General features: G+C 43.0%; 1 protein-coding gene across 1 annotated transcript in view; it reads right to left on the reverse strand.

Moving 5' to 3' along the window:
• Positions 1-26,641, reverse strand: part of poln (polymerase (DNA directed) nu) — a gene marked incomplete at both ends in the record, with an annotated part of 76,157 nt that overhangs the window by 12,001 nt on the left and 37,515 nt on the right. Inside the window, 4 exons of the mRNA XM_080023139.1 lie at positions 3,614-3,696; positions 7,486-7,597; positions 15,378-15,455; positions 19,268-19,325. Of these exons, the coding sequence (XP_079879265.1) occupies positions 3,614-3,696; positions 7,486-7,597; positions 15,378-15,455; positions 19,268-19,325 (331 nt within the window). The remainder of the gene's footprint in view (positions 1-3,613; positions 3,697-7,485; positions 7,598-15,377; positions 15,456-19,267; positions 19,326-26,641) is intronic.

The following is a 26,641-nucleotide window of genomic DNA, read 5'->3' on the forward strand; positions in this document are numbered from 1 at the left end:
TAAAGAGTAGTAGAGGCACAAGACCCTTTTTGGAGTGTCGTCATACAAGTCCTGAACTATGTGTAGCGTGATATTGCAACATTCTTCAGAAAGAAAAGTCTTGAGGGAGGGGAGAGGGTTCTTTGAGACGAAGGAGGTGGAAATCGGCTTTCCACTCTACACTCCCTTCCTTCCCATAAACGTCCAATGTTTAGATCAGGCGATTGGGAAAGTCATGGTAGGCATGTGACTGCATCATGGTGTTCATGAAACCACTCTTAAGTTTGATTAGTGGTGTCAAGGGGGGGCGAGGCATAATTTTTGAGACGTTGTGAGAGTTTGTGTAGTGAGTCCTTGGCACACTAAACAATTCTGCAGTTTTTTAAACTGCAATTCTGGCATCAAATATTTGGCCTCTTGGGAATTATATTCAAATTAGAGTTCCCGGAGTTCGGGGGGGCTTCTGGGCCCCTTCCAATGCTTGGAGGCCCCGCAACATATTACCAACCTTCTACACCAGTACCAATGGGAATAAGTCATGTACAATCACCCGTGGACATCTTACAACACACACACACACACACACACACACACACACACACACACACACACACACACACACACACACACACACACACACACACACACACACACACACACACACACACACACACACCTGCTTCAAGTGCACCCCAGCACCCTCCTGGTTGCATTCCTCTCCTTTCCTCCCTCATTTGCTGCCATAATTATGACAGGAAGAGGCCACGTGACCAGTTGTAGTTCCAGTTTTCCTGGACGTAATTCACTGTTTTTCAATACATGTTGTCATCCAGTGTTCATGTTTTTGTGTAAATGTTGTTTGTTTCTATGTTTATTTGTCTCACCGTGGTGATTCCCCCCTCTTGGAGTAGTGATCAGTTGTTTATAGACCCAAACATGATAGATAGTTCTCCAAAGAGGGGGGTTGGTGGTGGTTCTCTATAACCAGGGGCTGTGCTCTAGTCATCCTACAGGTCATCCACAGGACAGAGCTATTGCAGCAGTTCTTGATGATTTCAGAATTAATAAAGAGTAGCATTGCAGGTTGAGAACTTGAACTCCACTTGCAGACTAACTCTGTCCTGAGGTAACTTTCAATGATGTCTAAAACTTAATGTTAAAAATAATAAAGAGTTTGCGGTTTTATTATGAGTATCATTTTAAGGCATAATAGATAAAGGCTTCATAGAAAATGTTATCAAAACATGTTTAGAAGACTTCATATGCAACAAGAAGCCTTGTCTAACTGTAGAGAGGAACTGCCACTGCACGTGTTGTGTACTCGTCCCCCTACATGTGTCACATGTTTTAAGTGGGTGAATGCAAGATTGTGAGGTTGCTGAGGTTTTTCTTTTTGACACGCATGGGTGTTTTCAATTCCTCTTCTCCAGTCTGCAGATTCCATTCTAAATTATCTGCTAATATATATTTTGGACTCTTGTTTTGATCATCGCTTACATTTATTAACATATTTGTTTCTTTCTCTGCTATCAATTAAGGTATAATGTGTCGTTGGCAAAGGCAACCTCATAAAGAAGCTGCTTAAGCTAGAGAGCAGAAATGCATAAATTAGGGCTGTCACAACCATAAAATGATAGCATACCCGCAAATCTATTGATTGTATCACTGCAAGACGTGGTCATGCCCGTACTTTTAAAATGCAGAAAAAGTAGTTTGCTGCCCCCACTGCTGTTTGGCCTTTTGGGAACAACTTTATCTAAGTGCATGGTGCAGAGGGTCTATTTCTCACTGCTCTTCCTATTGGGTTCTGCGAGAAACAAGTATACTGTAGCAAAGGATGACATAGGGAGTCACTTAAGAACGTAATGGGTGCAGGTGTCATAAAACTTAATGGAGAGAGTAGGCTGACCGATTAACCTCTCTGAGCCAAATGCATGAAAGGAAGTGCAAGGTTACACACACACACACACACACACACACACACACACACACACACACACACACACACACACACACACACACACACACACACACACACACACACACACACACACACACACACACACACAGACACACACCCACGCATGCATGCACTGGTCAAAAACAGACTTTCTAGGTCTTATAAAAAACATCATAAAGAGACTATGAACAAACTCACAGACGGAGGCGTAGTGTACACACACAAGGCCTTGACCAACCATCTGTAAATCTATCGCTCACAGTGACTGGAGCAATTCACCCCGATTCCAAAAACGCTCAACACACAAACACGGAGATAAATATTTACTTATGCTGTCGTGACCTGCATTCCCACCGCGGCCGTATAAATGGCTTGGCTCAACTGATCAAGGCATCAAGAGGGAGTGCAAAATATATAGTATATTAAAATGGGACACTGGTGCTACAGAGAAGCCGCTTGTTCCACATTCATCTCGACCTGCTCTCTGTATTTTTATCTTGTCCTCTCGACTGGAGTTCTGCGTACCGGAGCTGTGATCAATAACATGAAAGAAACACAAAAGGAAGCCTCCAGTTTGGAATCATGGGAGGTTTGAGACCCTCTCTTCCTTTTTCTTTAAGCCGCTTCCCTTTCGTCATTGTCCCGTGGAAACCCGCTATCTCCCAGAGGGCAAATTTTAAAGGGAGGAGGAACAAATGCTACATTTGTTAGTTTAAAGACTGAATCAAGCTCTTGTTGCCTTTTTCCCCCAATGGCATGGGAATTGTGAGATGGACGGTAGGAGGATGCAAAACTGTGGATTGTAGGTGAAAAAAGCACAAATCGGACAGCGACAAGGCTTTCATCCAGTGGTGAAGCTTTTTTTCTGGTCTTGAGTAAATGACACATTGCTGCTAACACATTTACTGTCCTCTAAAAGTGAACCAATAAGACCCCTGTCTCGGCAACTTAAAGACATTAAAACCTACTGAACTGTCATATTATCGGTGCAGGTCTATTATCACCTCATCGGATGGTTAATCAATATAAACTGTCTCAAGGATGTGAATGGGGAGGCGTGTTTCAAGTTTCATTTTCAAATGAGTCACATAACAGCAAATGTCATGTAAGCGGTGAAATATTAAGTCTTTGTGCCAATTCTCAACATTGCAAGATATGCGTACAGTGTGTCAGGAGTTTGGTTTATGATATGAGTGAATACTGGGCGTGCAAGGGGTCATTTAGGGTGGACGCCATCCACCCACCTTTGGGAATGAAATAGATAAATGAGAAGAATATTGAATGGGTTCCCTTACCGACGTCATATTTTAACATTGGGCGTGACGAAAGAGATAAAACTCATCAAGCCATTGTAAATTTTTTATATTAAGTTATTGTAATTAAAGTGCTATCTATACGAGCGATATATATATGTATCTATCGATGAATAAATAAATAAATATATATACTGTATATATATACACAGTATATGTATATTATTAATATATATACAGTATATACAGTATAGATAGATAGATAGATGGATAGATGGATAGATAGATAGATAGATAGATAGATAGATAGATAGATAGATAGATAGATAGATAGATAGATGTCAGTAGATGTCAGTAGATGTCAGTGTGTGTATGATATTAGCAAATAGTGAGTGTGTGTTGGGTAAATGTGTTTGCTCACCTGCTCCATACACCATAGAGTACACGATGCGCTTGACATGCTCCCTCTCTTCAGGGGTGACTTCACCTTCACTCACCCCCTTCCTGAGGAGAGAGAGGGGGGGGGGGGGTTGACCAAAAGACTAAAGCGGTACTCGGGAGACACACAGAGATCCAGAGAAGCCAGTTATGTAATGTGACTTCCAGACAGCCCTAGTATTGGTGATCAGACAGGGCAGGGTGACACGTCTGAGAAGTGGCGCTGCTCAAGGGGTTGACTGGGAGCTGCCACTGCAAATTACTGTTTAGCTAGCATCTCACACACACACACACACACACACACACACACACACACGCACACACACACACACACACACGGACAGACAGACACTCATGAATGCGCGTGTTATCTGTACAAACATACTCCTATTCAAGCTAGAATATGCAGACTTGTGCATTTTGTGACACAAGTTTGTTAACATTTTTCTACTTCCTAAGTCTCATAACTTCTGTCTCGCTCCATCTCTCTAACACACACACAAGCCCACATATATAAGTGCGTGCACCCACACACACACACACACACACACACACACACACACACACACACACACAAGTTGATGTGTTGGAAGCAGGAAAAATGGGTTAATGTAAGGATCTGAGCCACTTTGACGAGGGCCAAATTGTGATGGCTGGACGACTGGGTCAGAGCATCTCCAAAAGGGCAGGTCTTCCAGGTATGCAGTGGTTAGTACCTACCAAAAGTGGTCCAAGGAAGGTCAACCGGTAAACCAGCGACAGGGTCATGGGCGCCCAAGGCTCAGTGATGCACATGGGGAGTGAAGTCTAGCCCGTCTGGTCTGGCCCCCTTGTGCCAGTAGCACAAGGGGGCCCTACACAATATTATGCAGGTTGTTTTAATGTTGTGGCTGATATGGATTTCAGAGCTTATATATATATATATATATATATATATATATATATATATATATATAAATAAGACAAAATGTTTAAGTTGAAATTAAGACCTCATGAATTCAAATATAAGACTGAAATTACTAACACAATACCCATTCAACATATTAAAATGAGCCGATAAAGTGTTTACCATCCCTACCTTACTGAGGGCATATGGCCAAAGTAAGTGGCGCCCCCTCCTGGAGAGGGAGTAATCTGCATCAAACGGCTGTGAAATATGAATCTCAGATTTTTAACCACCAAATCATTTTTTTATCTTTTATTTATCACACAACAGATTACACACAATCGTTCCATTACATCTTTGGTTGTTGGCTGACCTTTGTGAGTAAGACCCGGAGAAAGGGGGGAAGAGTAGAAACAACAAGAAACAAAAAGTAAATGATAAAGAAGAATACAACAGACGAAGAGAGAGGAGCAGCATGAAAGTGACAGTATTACTACGTTGCTAATCTGGCTAAACTGTTTATAGGAAAAAATAAGTGATGGAGCAAAAGCGACTCAAAAGAGAAAAGAAAGAAAGAAAGAAAGAGGGAGGGAGAAGAGAGAGAGAAATGGTGTTCAACCCTCAGGAGAGCAGGTAGTAGGGTCTGGTTGAGCACCTAATGTATTTATCCAGCCACCCTTGGCCACGCTGGACCGAGATGGATGACAGGAAAAAATGTCTGTGGTCTGGGATGACAACTGGTTATAATAGGCGCACACACGCACGCACGCACGCACGCACGCACGCACGCACGCACGCACGCACGCACGCACACACACACACACAATCAAAAGAATGAGGTCCCAAAGCTCTGAAGCCCATAACAAATGCCGTAAAGAAAGAGAGGGGAAGGGAAGTATCCCAAACCAGCTAGGAGAAGCCGCAGGGAAAGCACCACTGTGAGAAGAGATACAAGGGTCATGATGCAAGGCCTGCAACCATCACCATCCGTGAGTGTTCACATGGGGTTGTGCCCAGGCACCCTGATGAGGGGGAAAGATGAAGGGGGAAAAGGCAAAGACCTGGAGGCTAACCAATTTGCTCATACTACAGTAACTACGGGTACAGGAACCACGGAAACCATGGAAGACCTGCTCCTGAATGGGAGGACAGGGATCTGAGAAGAAGCATCGAAAAAAAAACATAGAGAAAGAGGAGCCCAGTGCACCCAGAACCAAGAATGGAGGCAAGGGATACTGGACGATAAAGAGAACGGCAGCGGAGCAGGAGAACAACCCTGCACCGGGAAAGAGACGAGGTGGGAAGGAGGAAGAAGACGGAGACCATCCAGAAGTTCAGTACAGAAGAAAGTGAAGAAATACTGAAGGGCGAATTCACAATGGAATGGATTGCGACCGCTAATAGTATCATGAAGTGTGCATCAATTGCACCCGTTATCTGCGTCGTCTTAGCGTCCTATTCACAAAAGATATAGCGCAAATGATATGCTAGCGCAAACACAGTCATAAAGTTTCCCTTCCTTGAGTGCAATTGCAAGGGACCTCATTACACGGAGACACCCAATGGGGTCTCTGCGTAGCGGGGTCTCCCATGCCTAACAGGTCGGGGGTAGTAACTTAAGGCTTATGTGCATTGACTATAAAACAATTTAAATTGTATGAGTAAATCTATATTAAAACATACTCTTTCCACATAGTTCATTTATTACATGAATAAAACGTGTATATATTTAAAATTTTACTTAAGAAATTCTAGTTCTCACTGAATCTTAATATTACTATATTATTAGAAATAATGACAGTTCATTTCATATATTTTGCTCTACCACAGAGTTCTGGGCTGCTGCACAGGAGAGGCCGCGGCCTGTGGAGTTGTCCATGGTCCTATGAAGTTCGATTCCATCTGTGGTTCAATGCCAATTTTAACCATTTTATGGCTATTCCCTTATTTTGATATCTTTTGAGTTTCATAGGAATTATGGAAGTGTTTTTGTCAATGTTTCAACAAGTTGCTTTTGGAGTGAGTTTTGAAAACCACTACGGACCCGTTCCGCTACCTTCAGATGCTGTGACAGCAATAATAATTATAATAATGATGTCAAAATATAATTTACAGATCACTGAAAAGTCTGGAAGTTACACCCCTTATAAATGCACTTCAGTTGCTGGTCAAATAACAGTTCACTGTAGCAAAGGTATACTCGCTCCTGCAGATTAATTCTAGCAATCACACCAACACCCAATTTCGATTTTAATTTAGACGGGAGCCACCGTTAACTGACGTGCTCCTAAACTGTATTTTACTCTCAGATCACAGTGGTGTGCAGTTAGGGGGGAAGCTGGAAAGGCGTCGGGAAGAAGGTGGTTAGGAGCTAGACGAGTCCCCTCACCACCAGCCTAAGCCTTTGTTAACATGGAGCTGTTCTACCCTCTCAGCCAAAGGGACAAACCTGTTAGATGGAGGGCTGATCTGGAGTCCTGTAAGGGGCTTACCGGAAATATGTCTGCGGGCTACGATGACGGCTGGTTCTAATAGACACACACACACAGATGAACAAAAACACTCACAAGACACACACAGGCATAGGGCGACACAGGTACAGACACCCAAAAGCAGCAGCATACCCACACGGATGCACACAGAAAAAAACAGGCACACTTGCTTCAAGAGAGCAGCAATGTAATCACCAGGGTGACCAGCCCGGGGGTGTCCTGTCAGCATAAAACGGACCGATAAGAAGTGAGATAGTAAGAGAAGCAGTTGATTGGGTAGTCAAGGCAACAAGGCTGCCACTAGCGTTTGAAGTGATATAGCTGGGTGTCTAGAGAAGGAGAGGCAAAGTAGATTATATACTTCATATATATATATATATATATATATATATATATATATATACACAGTATATAAACACACATTCACACACATACACACACTGCTGTATATACCGGATGTCTTGGCGTGTGACTCACCATTGAGAGGCCAGCCTGGTGAAGATGTCGGCCCCGGGATCAGCGAATACGCGCAAGAGTTCAGGTTCAGAGGACAGATGGGCCAGGAGACGCAGTTCTACCTGGCAGAAGTCTGAAACATAAACACACACACACACACACACACACACACACACACACACACACATATATCGATACAAATACACATTTAATACATATGTGACCCACCGCAGCAAAACCCGCTATCTTACGCATTTCTAAAATCGCCAGGAGCAGACAAATAAGTTGAAAAAACCTTTCTTGAAGGGAAATGAGATCTTTCCAGATTCGTGTTCCTTTGTTTTTTTTTAATCTCTCAACGTATTTTCAAAGCCCAGTTTGATTTATAAACAGTAGAAAAATGTTAAACCGTGGAGTTAAATATTCCTGTTAGATTATATGGGGAAACGCAGTTCACTTACAGAGACGCTGAACAGCGCCGATCGATGGTTTCCTTTAAAGCAACAGTCCAGGTGAAGATCATTCCTCCATATTCCATGTGATGTGAAGTCACAATGTGAAACCGTTTTGATACAGTTCAACCTTTAAATCGTACTACTTTTACACACACACGGAGACGTCATTGTGGAGGGGGCGTGTACTAACGTGTACCATCAAAGAAGAAATGCTGACGTCACTTCCATAAACAAGATGAGCGTTGTTCCTTGGGTTTCACTTGCTTGTGAAAACTTTCATCTCCGTGTTGTTATGGATTACGGGAAGCGGGTGGAGGAAGATCTAAATCATATCTCGGACCTTAATCTGACAAATGCGATAGATTCAAGTCAGTGTTAGCAGCGCGCACTGGACTTAATTGTCCGCGATGACAATCAGTTCTCCAACAGCGACGCTGAGAGCAACAGCTAAGCTGAATCTGATATTATCCTGGACTTGGAGAAAATTTCAAACAGCAGATGTCAACCTGAATGTGACGATGAAACTGAATATTTTCAAGAACCACAGGAGGAGACAATACACCCGTTGTTGTTACAACGGAAGAAGTTGATGACATAATGAAGTCCGTTGAGGTTGGTGATTGGCAGATTATGAACAAGTAGTTAATGCACAAGATTCTCAAGTTTACCTGCAAACGAAAAGAAAATGAAGGGAGGCCCCAACCAGGCTCTCAGAGTGTAGCTGGGGTAGGGTTGGGGCATCCGCTCATTTATATATAAAATGACGCACCAAAGATGATTTTCAGAGACTCATATTATGATAGACTCATTTTGTTGTGTTGTCCGCCCTTTAAAACTCCTAAATAATTCCACTTTTATAAAACATGTATATTCTTACTGTTGAATAAAAGTTTTTTTAAAAACGAAAGATGTTGTGTGTCGATGACCCTGTTCAACATTCCCTCAAAACACAAGAACAAAGCAGAGATTAGCCCATTCAGCAGGGTGTCATTTGCATTCTGGGAGCTGGCTGAATGAAGCCAAGTGTGGGGGGAAAACTTTGAAGGTGATTATCTCAGAATCACAGTTTGCCACAACCATGTCTTTAACAAGTCATAGCTTTAAAAATATTTGCTTGATTTTCACTTTCAAATGATGCGGAAAAATCAAATGACACCAAATGACCCTAAGGTATGCGGTGGGTCACATATATCTATACATATAATGTTGTGGAGCCCATGGGTCACAAAGAGGCTCCACGGAGGCTAGGGTGCAGGACCACGGACAGCGCCCATTCAAGAACAGGCTAAAGGTATGGCTAGTTCTCAGCAAACGGTACTATGATCGGCAGCTGACTCAGACCTGGAGGTGAGGCAGCTGCAAATAATCCCCAATCACTAACCAGTCCTTTTTTAAACAGGGAAGGCTGGACTCACTTGGGGAGTGAGAAGTGGCGGGCAAGGAGCGAACGACGGCCAGAGAACCACGGAGAGAGAACCATCAGAACGACAATTCCGAAACCGACAAAAGGCACCACAGCTACACAAGGGGATGATCGGGACCAAGACTTTCAGTTCATGGTGAAGAAACATCATATATATATATATATATATATATATATATATATAGGGCAATATGATTTATGTGATTTGGGGGATAAAATAATTTCAGTTATCCAGCATCAGGTACACGAAATTCAAAAATGTACGGTAAAGATCAAGTGTAAAGAATAGAAACTACACACAAAATCGATTTTTATGTAATTACAGTGACACAATAGCAATACATACAACCTTATGCTCATTAGAGCCCTATCCCACATCCTTCTTCTTTGGGCTACTCTCGTTAGGGGTCGCCACAGCGGATCATCAGCCTCCAATACCTTCTGCATGTCCTCCCTCACCAAATCCATGAACCTTCTCTTTGGCCTTCCTCTTTTCCTCTTGCCTGGCAGCTCCATCCTCAGCATCCATCTCCCAATGTAATAGCCATATCCCACATAATAAATTATAAAGATTCTCCCAATGCCTCTCATTCTAATCACTGACTGCGAAGGAGCTCTCTGTATTCTTTCTCTAGCGCTCTCAGTCATTGATCTCATTGTGCTGCTCTAACCGGGCTCTAATCAGGAACCAGCACCCAGGTGAACAAACACATCGACCCGGAACCATCAGTTCGAAATTAAGACAATCAAAGCACAACGTAAAACTGATGATTTAAGCGCAGCTCGGTCCAAAGCAAATGAGATTTGAAAGTGTACTTATTATCTTACTTTGGAGCATTCAAATGAAATTGGAGCATTAAATAAAGATATATCACTGTACAAAAGGGATTATAAAACTTGAAACAAGGTCATTTTAGTTAAACCTTCTCTGAACCTGTGACCATGACTCGGAGATGGCTGATAGAAATCACATGAAGCTTACAGAAATGTTTCGCCCTAAAAAAGGCTTTTGGCAACCAAATCCTCTAAGACCTGCCAGAGGCGCTGGCAAACAGTAAGCAGAGAGATAAGCGCAGGGTACAGGGAAGAAAGGCTGACAGACAGAGGGGAAAAACAGACAAAATATAGACTTGCTAAACCTCTCCTTTAATCTCAGCCAGGCCGCACATATACACAAATCAAACTGGCGTCCATTGATAGAGGGAGACGGGATGACAGAAAGACAGACATACACATAGGCAGCGACAACCAGAATGAGCTACGAACACACACACACACACACAAACACGCACACCAAGCGAAAGTGTCAGATGAAAGCACGTATTTAGTGTGAAAGGTGACGGCCATTTGGGGAGATGTGTTAAGACACTGATGGATGCGCAGCTCTCTTGTCAGCTGGACAGAAGCCTCAAACTCTCCCTCTTTCTATCTCTCTGTTCACACACACACACACACACACACACACACACACACACACACAGGTCTTCAACCCTGTTTGTCCCTTATACTCAAAGGCAGGCGGAGAACACTCTGAAAGGGGACAGGAGGGGAAAATGCAAAGATTTAGGGCGAGTCAGAATCAAGCAGCGTGTTGTGCAGGTATTCTGGTAATGTGGGAAGAGAGAGAATGATGAAGGAAGGGGAGGGGAGGGATGGCACAGTGGAGGTGGGCAGATGAGGGCAGGAAGGGCATGACATCGCTTTCTTTGTGTGTGTGTGTGTGTGTGTGCGCATTCAAACAGGCAGCCATTCCAGGACCCCTCTACTTTTGCCTGTGGTTCATCTTGGTCCTGTTTGGCAGGTGTAGAGTGGTATGTAGAGGGTGGGCAGTGTGAGAGAAAATGCAGATGATCAATGCTCATGAATGATATTGCTTTACAACCAAGTGATGTCTAAATGCTAAGGGGCATATGTTTTGGTTGGTGACTACTCCTGACTCCTCTTTATCAGGAGATCTTACATTCCTGCACACAACTGGCACAGCTGTTTTAGTTGTTATCTGTGTTTTCTAGCTCGTAAAGGGACCATTTGTGTAAACACTCAATGTATGCTTTATTATTATGATAGTGTTTGATGTTTTTCTTTGTTAAACATGTTTTCAGCTGTTACTGAAGGCAACAGCATGGCTACTCTCAGAGTAGGCACAACCTTTTCTCTGTAAATAAGCTGGCTTTTTAGAATGTAAAACTAGACTGAACAGCATCACGCTTTAGAAGTGCATCTGTATCTTTCTCTTTATTCTGCAGAATAAGTATCTTGAATACTCTCGGTTTTGGGCCTGATAGCGAGGCAGGTTAACCTCACCCACCACGCAGTGAGAATTCTCCAACAGTAGACAGTGGGAAGCTGGGTTAAAGGTAGTAGATGGAGAGAGGAGAGGCTGAGAAATAGAGGGGTGGGTGCACGGTTGGCAAGGTTTGGTCATGATGAGAGAGAGAGAGACTAAAAATATCCACCCATCAATGTTTAATGACTAGGATCACTTTCCCCCCTCAGCGTAGCTGGCAGATTCAGAATCATACTGCTGACCTAAGCCTAGGAGTGTGTGTGCATGGGTTTGAGAGGATGAGAGAGTATGCAATATGACAGTAGCTGTTCACATGTGCGACAGAGAAAAATCAAGAGATTAAAATGGACTTGTGATAAACATTTTGCACGTGCAAGTCTGTCTATTCTGTGTGTCTGTCAATTATAGTGTGTGTGTGTGTCAGATTGTGAAAGTGAGCGAATGTCTGTGCCAGCGTGTGTGTGTGTGTGTGTGTGTGTGCATTCTCAATGGGTTGAGAGATCATCTTTGTGACAAAAACGGCACCAAGAATCCTTGTATTGATCCAAGCAGAAATAACTTACAGAAATACTCAACGAGTCTGTAGGTTGACAACAGACAGTAGACAATATGTATAGGTGTACCAACACACTTACGACCTTGAAACACTATCAAGAAAAACAGAAGGAAGAGTCATCCATCAAGAAAATGCAGGACATCATAATAGAAATGACCAGTAAAGTCATTTTAAGTTCAATTTGTCATGAATTTGCAAGTATGTACTTTATATTAATAGTAAATTAGCCGCCATAAAGAACTTATGGACTTTGTAAAATGAGAGAGCAACTTCAAAACAATACACTACTAATACACAAGCAATAACAAATCCATGTAAATACTTGTGAACACCTGCAGCTGAAAGTTACCAAATTAATAATAATAATAAACTACTGACCTCCGACAACACAGCCTGAATAGTTTGATCATTTCTTGCATAAATGTCTGTCTGTCTGTCAGTATTTGGGCATTCATAACTGTATTCATATTGGGAAAGCCCCACTAGAAATGTCACATACATTCACTTGGAAGTGAACTACTCTGCCTTAAATGCTGTACAGTAGGTCCTGCAGTATTTAAGTCACTTCCAAGTGAACTACTGGAAAGCTTATTGCTGAGACAGTGAACCTCAAAAACAACAACAAATAATAAACTATTTTTGTAATTAATGTGGATTTTTACAGAATATATTACTGCTTGTACTTGCACTTTTGGTGCTTCAAGCTGCGCATATTGAGGTCACTATGCCGCACCTTCATACATAACTAATGCTAACTGGCTACAATGCAGGAAAAAGCCTTGGGTGAGGCCTCACGGAAGACTGACACTTGTGAATAATAGCGCCAGAGTCGTATTAAAACAGGCCCATTGAGAGTCTGTAAGGCTCCCTGAGGTCTGTGGTTGGTTAACGAGGGTTTCCAGGAAGTGCTGGCTGAGTAGCTGCCCCATTTGTTAAGATACTGAAAACTGAACTCTGGGATATTAAAATGCATCAAGTGGTGTAAAGCTCAATGCTCAGTTAGAACACAATTTGAGGTAATGAGCTAGTCGAGATGAAATAACAGGACAAAGCTGACCAGTATGGTTGTTTTACAGCATTACACTGATCGTGTTTAACAATTTAGCTATATAAATGTTTGAGTGAATTTGTGTGTGAACATGTCTATGCCTTCATCGGAATGTCCTCATAAGTGTGCAAATTGGGACTGACAGCAATTGAACGCTTTATTTTCATAACCTTGTGGTAGAGTCATACATTATTATGAAAGAATGGAACTAAACATATTGGAAATAGACACTGGCTGAATTGACAAGAGGGTGAGAGGTCTGCCACTGTCCTTTTGGCTGCTCTCAACGACTCTCTCCCCAGATGACCCTCTTCATGAGTTACGCGCAGAAAATAATCTTAACGAGTCCACGAGTTGTGCTTCATTCCACCGTGTTGCTCTCTGCCATCTGGGTGCACAGAGAGCTGTGTTCGCGTCCGTGTCCGGACGTGGATGATTTACTCACATAAAAATAAGTGAATCATCCATGTCCAGATGTACGTACGAACATAAATAAATAATATTTATGTTCCCCTTATTTATAATTCCTCATTGATGTTATCCCTGTTGTTTTGTAAGCTTCTATCTGTTTTATCCTGTTATTGTAATGCACACTGACTGAGAAAAAAAAAAGAAAAAAAAAAAGATTATTCAACTTGTGGACAGGGAGGGGGCAGCTTTATTTTTTTTTATTAACGTTTGCTAATTGAACAAAAAAGGGTTAGGGTTAAGGTGCTCAAAAAACAGCCCCGTGCATCCTGTGCCGCGTCGACAACCTCTCTGTGTTCCGGCACCTCCTGATTTTACAAATTAAGCACTGCACACACACACACACACACACACACACACACACACACACACACACACACACACACACACACACACACACACACACACACACACACACACACACACACACACACACACACACACACACACACACACACACACAGAGAGCAGTTGCTCCCATTTGGGAAGGACATCAGAGGACTTCTGGGTGGAGCAGTGTGAGGACATGCCAGTAGGCGCTGTTTCTATGGCACCCTTTGGCTGTAAGTGTGTGTGTGTGTTTGTAATGTGTGCTGGCTTGTAAATTTGTGGGTGTCTTTTTGGGTGTGCATTGGTTTGTGTGTTAATAGAGTGAATGAGTGGGTGGGTGTGTGTGTGTGTATGTGTGTGTGTGTGTGCACCTTTGAATCTCTCTGGGGTGTACCAGGTCCCAGTGTGCATGTGGATTTCTCCCTCTCATCCTCCTGCTTTCCCTGCTCTAACCCTTGGATATCAGCATGGTTATGTAAGCCCCCCACAACAAAGCCCACAGCCGGGGATGGCAGACACTCGCCGTTGTACACCTCGCATCTACCCAAACACCCCTCCAGCCCTGAGCCCTCCCGCTCTGACAGCCTCACCCTAGCTCTACCCTCAGAGGGAGGCTGCCGCCCACACAACCGGCACTAGTGCCCCACTCGGCCTTGTGCCGACCTCATCGCCGCCATCTGCCAGCCTGGCCTAAGTGAGGGTTTTTGTCCCCAAGCAAATTTAAGACAAACTCTGAAAGTTGTGAACATGTGATAGTTGAAATGGACTATTCTTCTCTTCAAGGTAGTCCTCATGTCACGTATTATATCACATTCATGTAGAAACAGGTCCCATCAATGAAGTATACTTCAAAACCATCAATATGCAGGTATTCCTCACTTCACGACCTACCTCATTAACGACTGTTTGGACTTACGACCAGCTCTCGGGCCAGTCTGTATTGTGCGCTGCGTACGATACCGCGGCGTGCGCGGCGTCTCAGCGTCAAGCATCTCATCGCGCGTCACCATTCTCAGTCTCAGTCTCGGGTCCTTGCTTATCGACCAATTCGCTTAACGACCTGCTTGTAGGAATACAACTCGGTCGTTAAGTGAGGAGTACCTGTACGTAGAATTCAACTTGTATTTCTATCATCTTTGCAGATATGCAATAACAATAATATCAGACGGAGGCATAGTAATTATAATGAAACATATACAATAATAATAATAATAATATAGTAATGCTTCAACGAGAACAACAATTAAACCTTCATTTTGGATTCTGAGTCAGAATCTGCTCAATTTAAAAAGATGATGAATTATTTTTCTTGCTGTGCTTTAAGGCCTTACATTGACCTACTTTACCTGCAGCTAGAAAGCTCCAGCCTTCCTTAGAGACAAACATGGCACGAGGATGAACGGTCACCACCTCTGCATCCTTCCCTACGGGGACCAAACACAAAGCTCTGAGGGGCAAAACATTTCAGTCTTCAAATTACATGTATTTTTAAACATAGTTACTGTAGCGCTCATATTATTTTTGTCCAGTGGTTTATGGGGTGACACATAAGCTTTTAATACGTCTGCAATACTGATGATCCTTGAGCTATAATCCTTTTTGATATGGGTTTAACTACATAAAGACTAACATTGAAGGCAGAACGTATTTTGCCCTGTTACGACACTTCTACTGCCCCAGGCAAGTGAGGGGAAATGTCATTCAGCATTTGAGATAAAACTAGACCTGAGGTCTTTGTGTCAGAACCTAATTGGACAACGTTAGGACATTTACACCTGATATTGTCAATTGACAAAACACTTGTCTACATAAATATGCTTTACTTCTGATATTCCATGTGTGTATCTGGCAAAAAGAAACAGAGAAAGATTATGTCTGACTTAATGGTATCTCTTATGGTATCTCACTAAGTCAAGCTAAAGGAAAGCGTCACTATTTTTCAACCCAGTCTGTAAAATCTTGCATTATAGTCCCTTGTCTCTTAGTGTAGTTTTGAACATGTTTTAAAAAACATGAATTGGTGAAAAACAAGACATAATATCACATTTAGTTAAAAAGTACTCTTTGCAATTGCTGCAGTACATCCAAAGCGTAATGATGGCTACAGTAGGTTGTGCCATAACTTCCTGTTTCTGGCCTCTTACCGAGGAGTGGATGGAGTCAAAAGAGCCTTTGCAATTTGCAAAAGTGCAAAAGAGTCAATAAAACCCTGTAAAACTGGATACAATTAATGAGACCATTCTGGGTCTTCCCGTTTTCGAAAATGAGATTTAACATTATTTTTTACTTTGCCCCATTGGACGGCATTTAAGCACAGTGAGAGGCTGCAGCAGAGCAGCAAGTTTCCCAAGAATAAAACATTCAGCGAGGTTGTGCTATGGACTGTTATATATGATGGGAACACTTTAACAAAGCCTGGGTTGACAAGTGCCAACACATCCTTCAAGTCAAGAAGCACAAATCAGAGTACAGTCAGAGAGGGTCAGACTCAGGTACCTGCAGTGCTGAGCGGCTGACACCGCACGTCACTTTGACAAAAGCACTGCTCCATATATCGTAACCAAATTAATGCATGTACGTATAGATGCATGCACCGCCCCCCCATACACATACACACACACACACACACACACACACTCATCGGCCGCCACTCACAGGACTAAGCGAAAGTCAAACAACAAAGGGAGAGGAAGATAGGGTCAAATGAAGGATGTAAAGGAAGAGAAAAACATCAGACAGGAGGAGGATTTGATGACGCAGGGATTTGGATATCTGAGAGGGAGTAGGGTGCTGATGCTAGCACCTATGAATCACTCATAGAGACAGAGAGAGAGAGAGAGAGAGAGAGAGAGAGAGTTGGACATCCACCTGGTAACTGACAGCATGACCGGGCAACATAAATGCCAGGTCATGTAAATGCCAAAAACTGTGGGATGAAGAAGGATGGATATATAGATGGATCAATGAATAAATGGAAGGCTGAATAAATGGAATTATGAGGAATGGATTGATAGATGGATGCACACATTTTTGGATGATAGATTACAGGTTGACAGCGAATCAAATGGAAATATGATCGACTGAGGGTGAATGGAGGGATTTAATGATAACAGATTGATAGACGACTGAAAACATTGATAGACTGATGGTGAATGTCAGCTCATGTGGGCATTATAAGAAAACATTGGAACGAGCAGAATAGTGTCTTTGTTGTAGTAATGTGTAAGTAATATGTGCTGTTGATGATTATTGAAACTCATTAAAGGAAAACCAACATTGGGATCCCCAAAAAAAAGCTTTAGGTAAAAAATACCAGAATTTTCCTTTAGACACTGTTTATTTTGACACTGATTATCGTCGATATATACAACCTATTCCTCAATTCTTAAAGAGTTAGGAGCACTTTGAGCGTTGCTGCTTGCTGAACCCTTCTTAACCAAAGTTTTGCAAAAGGATAACATCAACTGGGTTAAAGTTGAAATGATTTGAACTTTGACATTGGGGCATTGCAACACTATCATTTTTGAGCCGTCTGCCATCGGAAATGAATGCCTCAATGCAGTGTGTAGCATTTTGCCGCTGGTGAGGTTTATGTGCCTTGAATGTGAGGCACACGCAGTAAAAAAGCAAGGTCAGGGGTCAGATGTCCTGATGTGGAAGAGCAGATGGAACTTAATATTTTGGTCAATACCCGCAATGCATCCACCATTGTGCTATCACACAGGAGTTGTGAAGTGACTATTGCAGACTGGTAAGGCTGTTCTCGGTACAACAGTTGTATTAGTCAACCAATTATATAAAGAGATGCCATTTAATTGAGAATAAACTATTTTTGTTACTTTAATTACAGAAAAAAGATTCTAAACATCACAGAACCCATTCTTGTCAACATGTTAAAACACTATCATTTACATGTCAATAAGGAATCAAACAAACAGTGGCAAACTATTAGGGATGGGCATGATTAATCGACTTATCGATTAGTCAACTCGGACAGCGACGTCAACTCTTCTCTTTTCTTTTATTGTGTTTTTTTTTTTTTTTTTAAACATGATTTTTCCGCCCAGACTCTAATAAGTGTAGCACACGCATCATGTTATAAGGGCAGTGGACAGCTACGTGGGGGGAGCAGAGAAACAGAAACTACCTGTAAGTAAACCTAGAAGAAAGTGTTTTTAAATGAAATAATGATGGCGGTGTGATGGAGCAAAGGGTGCCGTTATTTAACCCAACCTGAAAACAAAGTAACACAGAAATTACTCATTGGATGGATTATTAACAACATTTACTATTAAATGCTATTAACAACGTCGGCTACCGCGCCCCAAAACATAGGGTGAGGCGTTGCCTATCAATTAGAATTGCCCGCGGTTTTATGTGTGCGTATTGAACCGTATGGGGCTTACCGAACGGTTCAATAACATTCCGTGTACCGTTGTATCCCTCATAGTTACATGCAGTTAATGGTCTATATGTTGGGGGGGCGGGGAGTGATGACGTCACGGCTAGTCAACTGAAATTCTTGTTAGTCGTCAACCACTAAAATAAATTTAAATGCCCATCCCTACAAACTACACACATAAAGATACACACACACACACACACACACACACACACACACACACACACACACACACACACACACACACACACACACACACACACACACACACAATAAGGTTGACCTACAGTACATGCATTCTGGCACGGTGGAGTGCATTGCACTGCTGCCTCACAGCAAGAAGGTCCTGGGTTTGATTCCCGCCTGGGGCGCTGTTGGCACCGTGCGCCGGGCAGATTATCTCCCAAATAGGAGCCTTTCTGTGTGGAGTTTGCATGTTCTCCCCGTGCTCACATGGGGTTTCCTCCACCTCACGTCAGTAAGGACCACCCCCAAAAACATGCACCCATCATCGTCTGACCAGCGATGGACACTTATCACCTGGTCCCCGGGCGCGTCCACGTATGCTGCCCACTGCTCCCGGAGGAAGGACAAGCCAGGATGGGTCAAATGCAGAGGATCCATTTCACCAGCCACCATCAAAAGCATGTGTGTGTGTGTGTGCAAGCATGTGTTGTAGTGTGGTGTGTTGCGTGACGAATAAAGCCTGTTTCTTTTTTCTTTCCTCTAATTTCACAACTGACTTTTATCATCTTCATAAACTCTATTTCATGCTACATTCAACAATTTAACTGTGTGTGTGTGTGTGTGTGACCAACCACACCTTGGTCTTACCTGGAATGTACTGCTTCTTGGTGATGTGAACTGGCTGTCTTGGGAGGGCCTGGAAGTTCTGGAGTGTGTAGAATGTAAACAAGAGAGTTGGAGAATGGAGTTGGAGGCCTGACATACTGTGGCTTTAAGGATAAGATAAGATGAGCACTTACCTAATCCCTGGGGGGAAATTCAAGTACAACATCCGACAACAACCCTATACTTGTTCTTCAACAATGTTTAATTTACACACATGAATATAATATTCATGGATGGATATTTAATCTCATGGTCCTGTTGTTGTGTATATCTTAAAAGTGTATCAGGATTTTCACATAGTTCTGTAAGATAAGACAACTAGGACACACACACACACACACACACAAGTGAAGGTCACCTACACAACATCTCCCCTTACTTTGTCATGACTCCAAAGAGGATTGCTGGAAGGTAATCGGGAAACATAATTTCAAGGCTGACCTTTTAATATCTATCTACCTACCTATCTACGATATATATATATCTATCTGTCTGTCTGTCTGTCTGTCTGTCTCTCAAATTATTTCTCATAAAGGTTTATGGATGTCAGGAAGTGTTACATCCCAGACTGTTTGACTTGACTTCTTTTGTTTTTATTTTTCATTTTTCACCTGTCTGGCGCCTCTGTCTGCATGTACTCGGATCGCTCACTTCAACTTTTCATAAGCACATTATCTTTAACAGTATACTACTTTAAACTAAACAATATGTGTAAAACCCTGCTCATGCACTGTCCCCACAGCCCCCCATCGGATGACGATATCTATAAACACTGGGTTTTACATAATTCAAAGTAAGTGACAGAAGCCAAGTAAGCAGATATTTTACCGCTCTTGTTTTTTTGTGTAAAACACGGCTAACTTTCACTGAAGATGTAAAACATCTGCTGATGTCTGTAGTGTTCTTCCAGAATTCTGTGTGACGTGCCAGGCTATTTTCCAATGCTCTGGCTCAGATCAGAGGACGAGAGATGTTCTCTCTATTGGTCGACTTCAATTACTATAGTGATCAGGTTATTGTGATCATTTAGTTTAAATTAGTGTGATTATGGGAATAAGCGGGGGTTTATCAGAAGTGGTTTTTCTCACAGTCAAACAGTGGCTGAATTAGTCAGAGCTCCGTTTAGCATTGAGGGGGGCCCAGGATCAGGGTGGCTGTATACCTGTTGCTCGTTGGTTGGTCCAATGAGCAACAGGTAAAGCCCCCACCTCCACACACACTCAGGATGGGAGCCCTGGTCATGACACATGTCTATCTGCTCCTGGGCTAATTCTACCCCTCGCTCTCCAACAAATCGATGTGTCTACAACCCTGTTGCCACTTGGATGGCCTGTGGTAGACGAAACTGCCACAAGGGGTTAATATAAAGACAACTAGACACACCAAATGGACTTACTGTACCCAAATAAAACAGGACGGAACATACAGTATCCTGTATAGGGACATAGCCAAACCAAAATTCACAAGAGGGGTGAAAAAAATATCAGAACCAAAATGATTTAACTCTAAATACTTTTAAAGAAGCATTTAAATAACCTATGTTATATATGTTAAATATAATAAATGCTATATAAATACAAAAGACAATCTATGAAAAGGATTGCTGTTAAAGTAAATAAAATTAACCATTCCTCCCCATGAGGTGGAAATGAATGGATTCCTCAAGTTCGGGTGGTGAAGTTTTCACAATTTGTCTATCCACATAAATCCGACATGTTCAAATGAATTAAAACATCAGGCAAACATCTTCCTGTGTTTGATGTACCCTGATTAAGACCTTAACAGGACCACGCCAGTTGGATAAGCATGTGCATGCAAATGCCTCATAGCCACACACACACACACACACACACACACACACACACACGGACAGGCAAGACTTCAGAGGAAAGGCGGAGAGATGCAGACAAGGGCACATCTACATTATGCGCATACACAAAAACAGAGCATGCACGCAAACAACACACACCTACACACAGCAGATTGATGGAGCATAGGGAGAGGCTTGGCCAGACTCAGCAGTTTCTCTGTAATCCAGGTAAATCCACACACCACCATGCGGCGGTGCACACACACACACACACACACACACACACACACACACACACACACACACACACACACACACACACACACACACACACACACCCTCGATGTGATAGCAGGGTTGGCAGGAAAAGGATACACTCTTGCTTAGCCAAACCCACACACATGACATAAACACACCCACTCACTGATGATAGCACCTGGATGAAGCATTAGTGTTTACTTGAGGAAGATTGATGTGTGTGTTTGTGTGTGTCTGTGTGTGTGTGTGTGTGTGTGCGTGTGTGTGATGTATATGCATAAGTGCTGAATCAAGGTTTATTGATTAGAATGTGACACATACATCAGCATCAATATACACAATATTCACAAAACACACAAACACACACGCACGCTTGCACAAATCAACATATTAGGTGTGATGGCTACATAGGCAGAAGAAATACACAAATGCAGAAGTCTCACACACATGTGGAGGTGGTTTGGCTTGGGGTCTGCATGGTTGAGCGTGTGTCACACGGAGAGAACAGCTCTTTGCTTCTACCGCTCATTCATTATTTACCAAAGAGAGAGAAAGTGAGGGAGTGACAGAGAGAGGGATATTAAGAAGGGGAGAAAGAGTAAAGAGGGTCCCGGCGAGAGTAAAGAGGGTCGCGGCGAGAGAGAGAGAGAGAGAGAGAAGATGGTCATTAAACGAGGATGATGTGGGGTGTGGTAGAGATGGAAAGAGGAATGAGATAAGGAGGAAGAAATGTATGGGAGACAGGATGGATAAGAAGGAGAGAAAAAGTGTAGAAGAGAGGGTGGGTGTGTGGGTGTGTCTTGCAGGTAATGATGCACACATTTGATTTAACCCTGTGTGTGATGCGTGTGCATGTGTGGGTGCTGCCCTCGTGGTGTGACAGGTGATTCAGTGTGTCAGATGTGCCGGCTCAGCTTTTACCATCATGCACTATGCTGCAGTGAGGACAGCAGAAATCCGCACAGGGCGTGCACGGGAACACACCCCCCCCACCCCCACAGCCACACATACACTACGCACACAGTACTGTAGAGAGTAGTGAGTCATCTGAAAGATCAGCAGGAAGCAGCCAAACTAAGTCCACATCAGACCTTTTTCGTCCGATTATTCTCGCTCCCTGCTGAGGCAACAGCTCACATCTCATGATTATGTTATTGTGTATTGCCTGTTTTATCAGAGGCGTCTTTCATTTTCTTTCATATAAATCACTCCGGGACAGGCTTTATAACGCGTGTAAAAATACCCGGTATTGATGTAAAAATAGCAGGTGCAAACACCAGTAGGATGACCACCGACCAGAAGGAGGAGTTGGTAGAACCACCCCTCCCTCCCTCCCTCTATCTTTCTAATCTATCTAATCTAGCCGATTAGTTGTAAACATTACAGTTTCCCAGTGAACATTACAGAGTTCATTAGCAATGCGTAAGACATCAACTGTGTAAGCCAATGGAAATGATTTCAGTTCAGTTCAGTTTCAGTTTGATTAGTCATTGAGGTTGACACAGGGTCAACAATACAATAAAATATGCTGGGCGAGAGTCGGGTCAGCTCAGCAGTAAAAAACTTGAACAGTAATAAAAAAAATATAGTAAGGATGGTGATAAAATTAAGAATAAAATATAAGATATAAATAGAATAGAAATAGAATATAAGAGCAGTATACATATTTAAAGTGAGATCGATGTAGATAAAAGTGACAAGTGTAATATAATAGTAGCACGGTGGCGCAGTGCATTGCACTGCTGCCTCACAGCAAGAAGAGAGAGGCCTCATTTCACCGGCCACCATCCAAGGCGTGTGTGTGCGTGCATGTGTTGTAGTGTGGTGTGTTGTGTGACAGTTAAAGATTATTTTTCTTCTATAAGTCCTGGTTGAATAGCAGCAGTCTGTGAAATAGTGCAATTTTTTATATCCACAGTAAACAGTGTAAACAAGCAGGTGAGCAGAACAAGGTGAACAGAAAAAAACAACTGTTTTATTGTGGAGAGTGGGCAAGGTGGAACAAGCCTGGAGCAGATGGAAAGCATGACACGACAAGGGCTACTCTCCTGTGTTTGACGTGATGGGGGTTTGACCTGTTGCTCGTTGATTACTCTAACAAGCCACTGGCGAATAGCTATTCCTGATCCTGGGCCCAATTACCGAGACACAAGACAGGTGTGGCTGCTTAAACCACACCACCCCCACACCACAGAAGTGGTACCAACTTTTATGAGTTCAGAAGCATGATGGCTTGGTGGCAAAAACTGTTTTTAAGTCTGCAGCCATGTGCCTGTGTTGTCTACCAGACAGTAGCAAGGAGAACAGTCTGCGTGCTGGGTGGCTCTGGTCAGTGATGACAGTGTGCTTTCCACGGGCACCGCTGGTGGATGATGTCCTGAATGGCAGGGACTCTGTTGCCAGTGATGTGCTGTGCCACTTTCACTTCTCTCTGTAGTGACTTGTGAGCAGAACAGTTTCCGTACCGGACTGTGATGCAGCCGGTCAGCAAGCTCTTGGTGGTGCATCTGCACAGTAGAGGTTTGTGAGGATGCTGGCGTTCATACCAGACTTTCTAAGTCACCCCAGGAACTAGAGCCGCTGATCAGGCTCTCTTGTTAACGGGGTTTGTGTGTAGGGTCCAGGAGAGGTCAAGTCAAGCCAAGTCACACTTAATTTATGGAGCCCATTTCATACCAGGGCAACACAATGCGCTTTACGAAGAAATACAAAAAAGAAAGAGAGAACGTAGTTGTCAGCCGGTCATTACAAAAGAATGCCCCTGAAACAACAGCAACAACAAAAGCAACAACAAAGACAACAAAAACAACAATAAAAGCGACACCAACCACAGTGGCAGCAACAGCAACCGAAAACAACAACAGCAGCAACAACAGCCACAGAAACAACAACAACGGCAGCGGCAACATCGACACCAGCAGCAACAACAGCAGCGACGTACACGCAAAGACGTCACCAGAACCGGAAGTGGTAGCTCTCACCGGACCCGGAAAGGTCACTCAGGTTAGAGATGGTAAAGTTTACGTAGTATAAGGTTGGCATATCTGGAAACTTACGTTACGTAGTATAAGGATACGTTAAGTTGAGGTATAAGGTAAGCGAGAGTTAAGTTTAGGTATAAGGTTAGCAGCAGCAACACCAGTTAAGGTGATGTGAACTCGGTGATGTGAACTCCAAGGAACTTGAAGCTGCTGACCCTTTCAACCACAGCATCACCAATGAGGATGGATAGGTGTCCACCTCCTTGCTGTTTCCTGTAGCCAATGATCATCTCTTCTGTTTTTCTGCCATGGAGAGAGGGGTTGTTGTCGTGGCACCAGCTGGTTAGTGCACTTCACCGCCTCTCAGTAGGCCATCTCATCGTTGTCTGCGATGAGGCCCAGGATGGACAAGGTCAAGGACAGGATGGTCATCAGCAAACATTAATGATGACATTTGAGCTGCGCTTGGCAACACACAACTTGTAGGTGAACAGGGCTGGTACAGGAGGGGCCTGAGCACACAGCCCTGCGGTGCGCCCATGTTGAGGGACAGCGAAGAGGAGGCGTGGCTGCTGATTCGCACCACCTGCGGCCTGCCTGTCAGGAAGCCGAAGTTCCAGCTGCAGATGGAGGTCTCCGGTCCAAGATCGATGAGCTGGGCGATGGGTTTTGGGGAAATAATGGTATTGAATGCCGAGCAATAATCGATGAAAAGCATTCTGACGTATGAATTTCCTTTATCCGGGTGGGTGAGCGCAATGCGTCGCCAAGGCGATGGCGTAATCCTGTTTACATATGACCCTGTTTGGGTCATATCTGTATGCAAACTGGAGAGGGTCCAAGGTGTCAGGAAGACAAGAGCAGATGTGGGTTTTGACTCGGTGCTCAAAGCACTTCATGATGAGCGATGTCAGTGTGGAAGTGTCACTTGCGGCTTCCGATTGTCACGTCAGTGCTTCCCAACTTTACCTCATTTTGGATTACGGATTTTGGATTGTTCCCACTGTGATATCCTTACTATTTTTTGGTTTTGACCCCCCACTATTACAGTCACCTCATCCATCCCCTACTGCCCACTCAGCTCTCCTCAACGGGACTGTTATGCCTTCCACCATCATTTACCTGATTTTAGATTTCTCCACCAACCCAGGCTCTCAGACAGGAGGTGGGTGGGGGTGCTGTTATCTATAGAAAGGATTTTAAAAGCACTCCCATTACACATAGAAGTTTTACATCATTTGAACATCTTGGTTTTACGTTAAAATCTAAGGATCCGGTGATCATTTTAATAATTTACAGACTGCCTAGACCACATAATGCATTTAACCAAGAATTTGAGTCGTTATCTCATTTTATGTCAAAATATGACAAAATTCTGATTTTAGGTGATTTTAACATACATGTCGGCTGCCCCAGCCAGACTTTTATTCCTGATTTTAGGGAGGTTCTTGAGTCTTTTAACCTCACTCAAGCAGTACGAGAACTTACACATTCTAAGGGGCACACCCTTGACTTATTACTGTAAAGTAGTCTCAGCCCTGAGAACATTGAGACAAAGGATATCTGTGTGTCCGATCATAAAGCATTATTCAGTGTGGTCTTATCCGAACTTTTCTAATCACTCACAACAATCCTGTCGGCTGCCGTGTTTTTAACTCTATGTCAGTGAGCAGGTTTTCTGAGCTTTTCAGTGCTGCTGCTTTGCCATTAACTGATTTGAACACAGAGGAGCTCGTCTCCCATTTTAATGACAAGTGTCTGACTTTCCTGGACTCTGTCGCCCCATACAAAGACAAAATGTAAAATAAAACATTGCAGCCCTGGCTAAATGAATCCACCCAGGAGCTAAAGAGAGACTGTAGGAGAAAGGAACGGAAATGGAGGAAGAGTGGTTATAACGTATTTTTGAGATCTGGAAAGATGCTATGCACAATTATTATTATTATTATTATTATATTGAAAGAAGAAGAAGAAGATCAACCCAGCTTTTGGCTTTTATTTGTCATAATAACATCTTTGAGAAATTCCAGTCTGGTTTTAGAGCTTTACATAGTAAAGAAACTGCCCTACTCAAAGTAACCAACGATATCCATTTAGCAGCTGACAGGGGGGAAAGTGCAATCTTAATTCTTTTAGATCTAAGTGCAGTCTTTGGCACTGTAGATCGCGTCATTTTAATTGACCGTCTTAACACCTAGGTTGGCATCAAGGACACTGTACACTGTGACACTTCCTTTTAGAAAGAACCTTTGCCGGTCTCCATAGGTAATAACTCATCCTCTAGAGCTTAAATTACCGGTGGTGTAC

The sequence above is a fragment of the Zeus faber genome (assembly GCF_960531495.2).
Source record: "Zeus faber genome assembly, chromosome: 22".
Classification (NCBI taxonomy): Eukaryota; Metazoa; Chordata; class Actinopteri; order Zeiformes; family Zeidae; genus Zeus; species Zeus faber.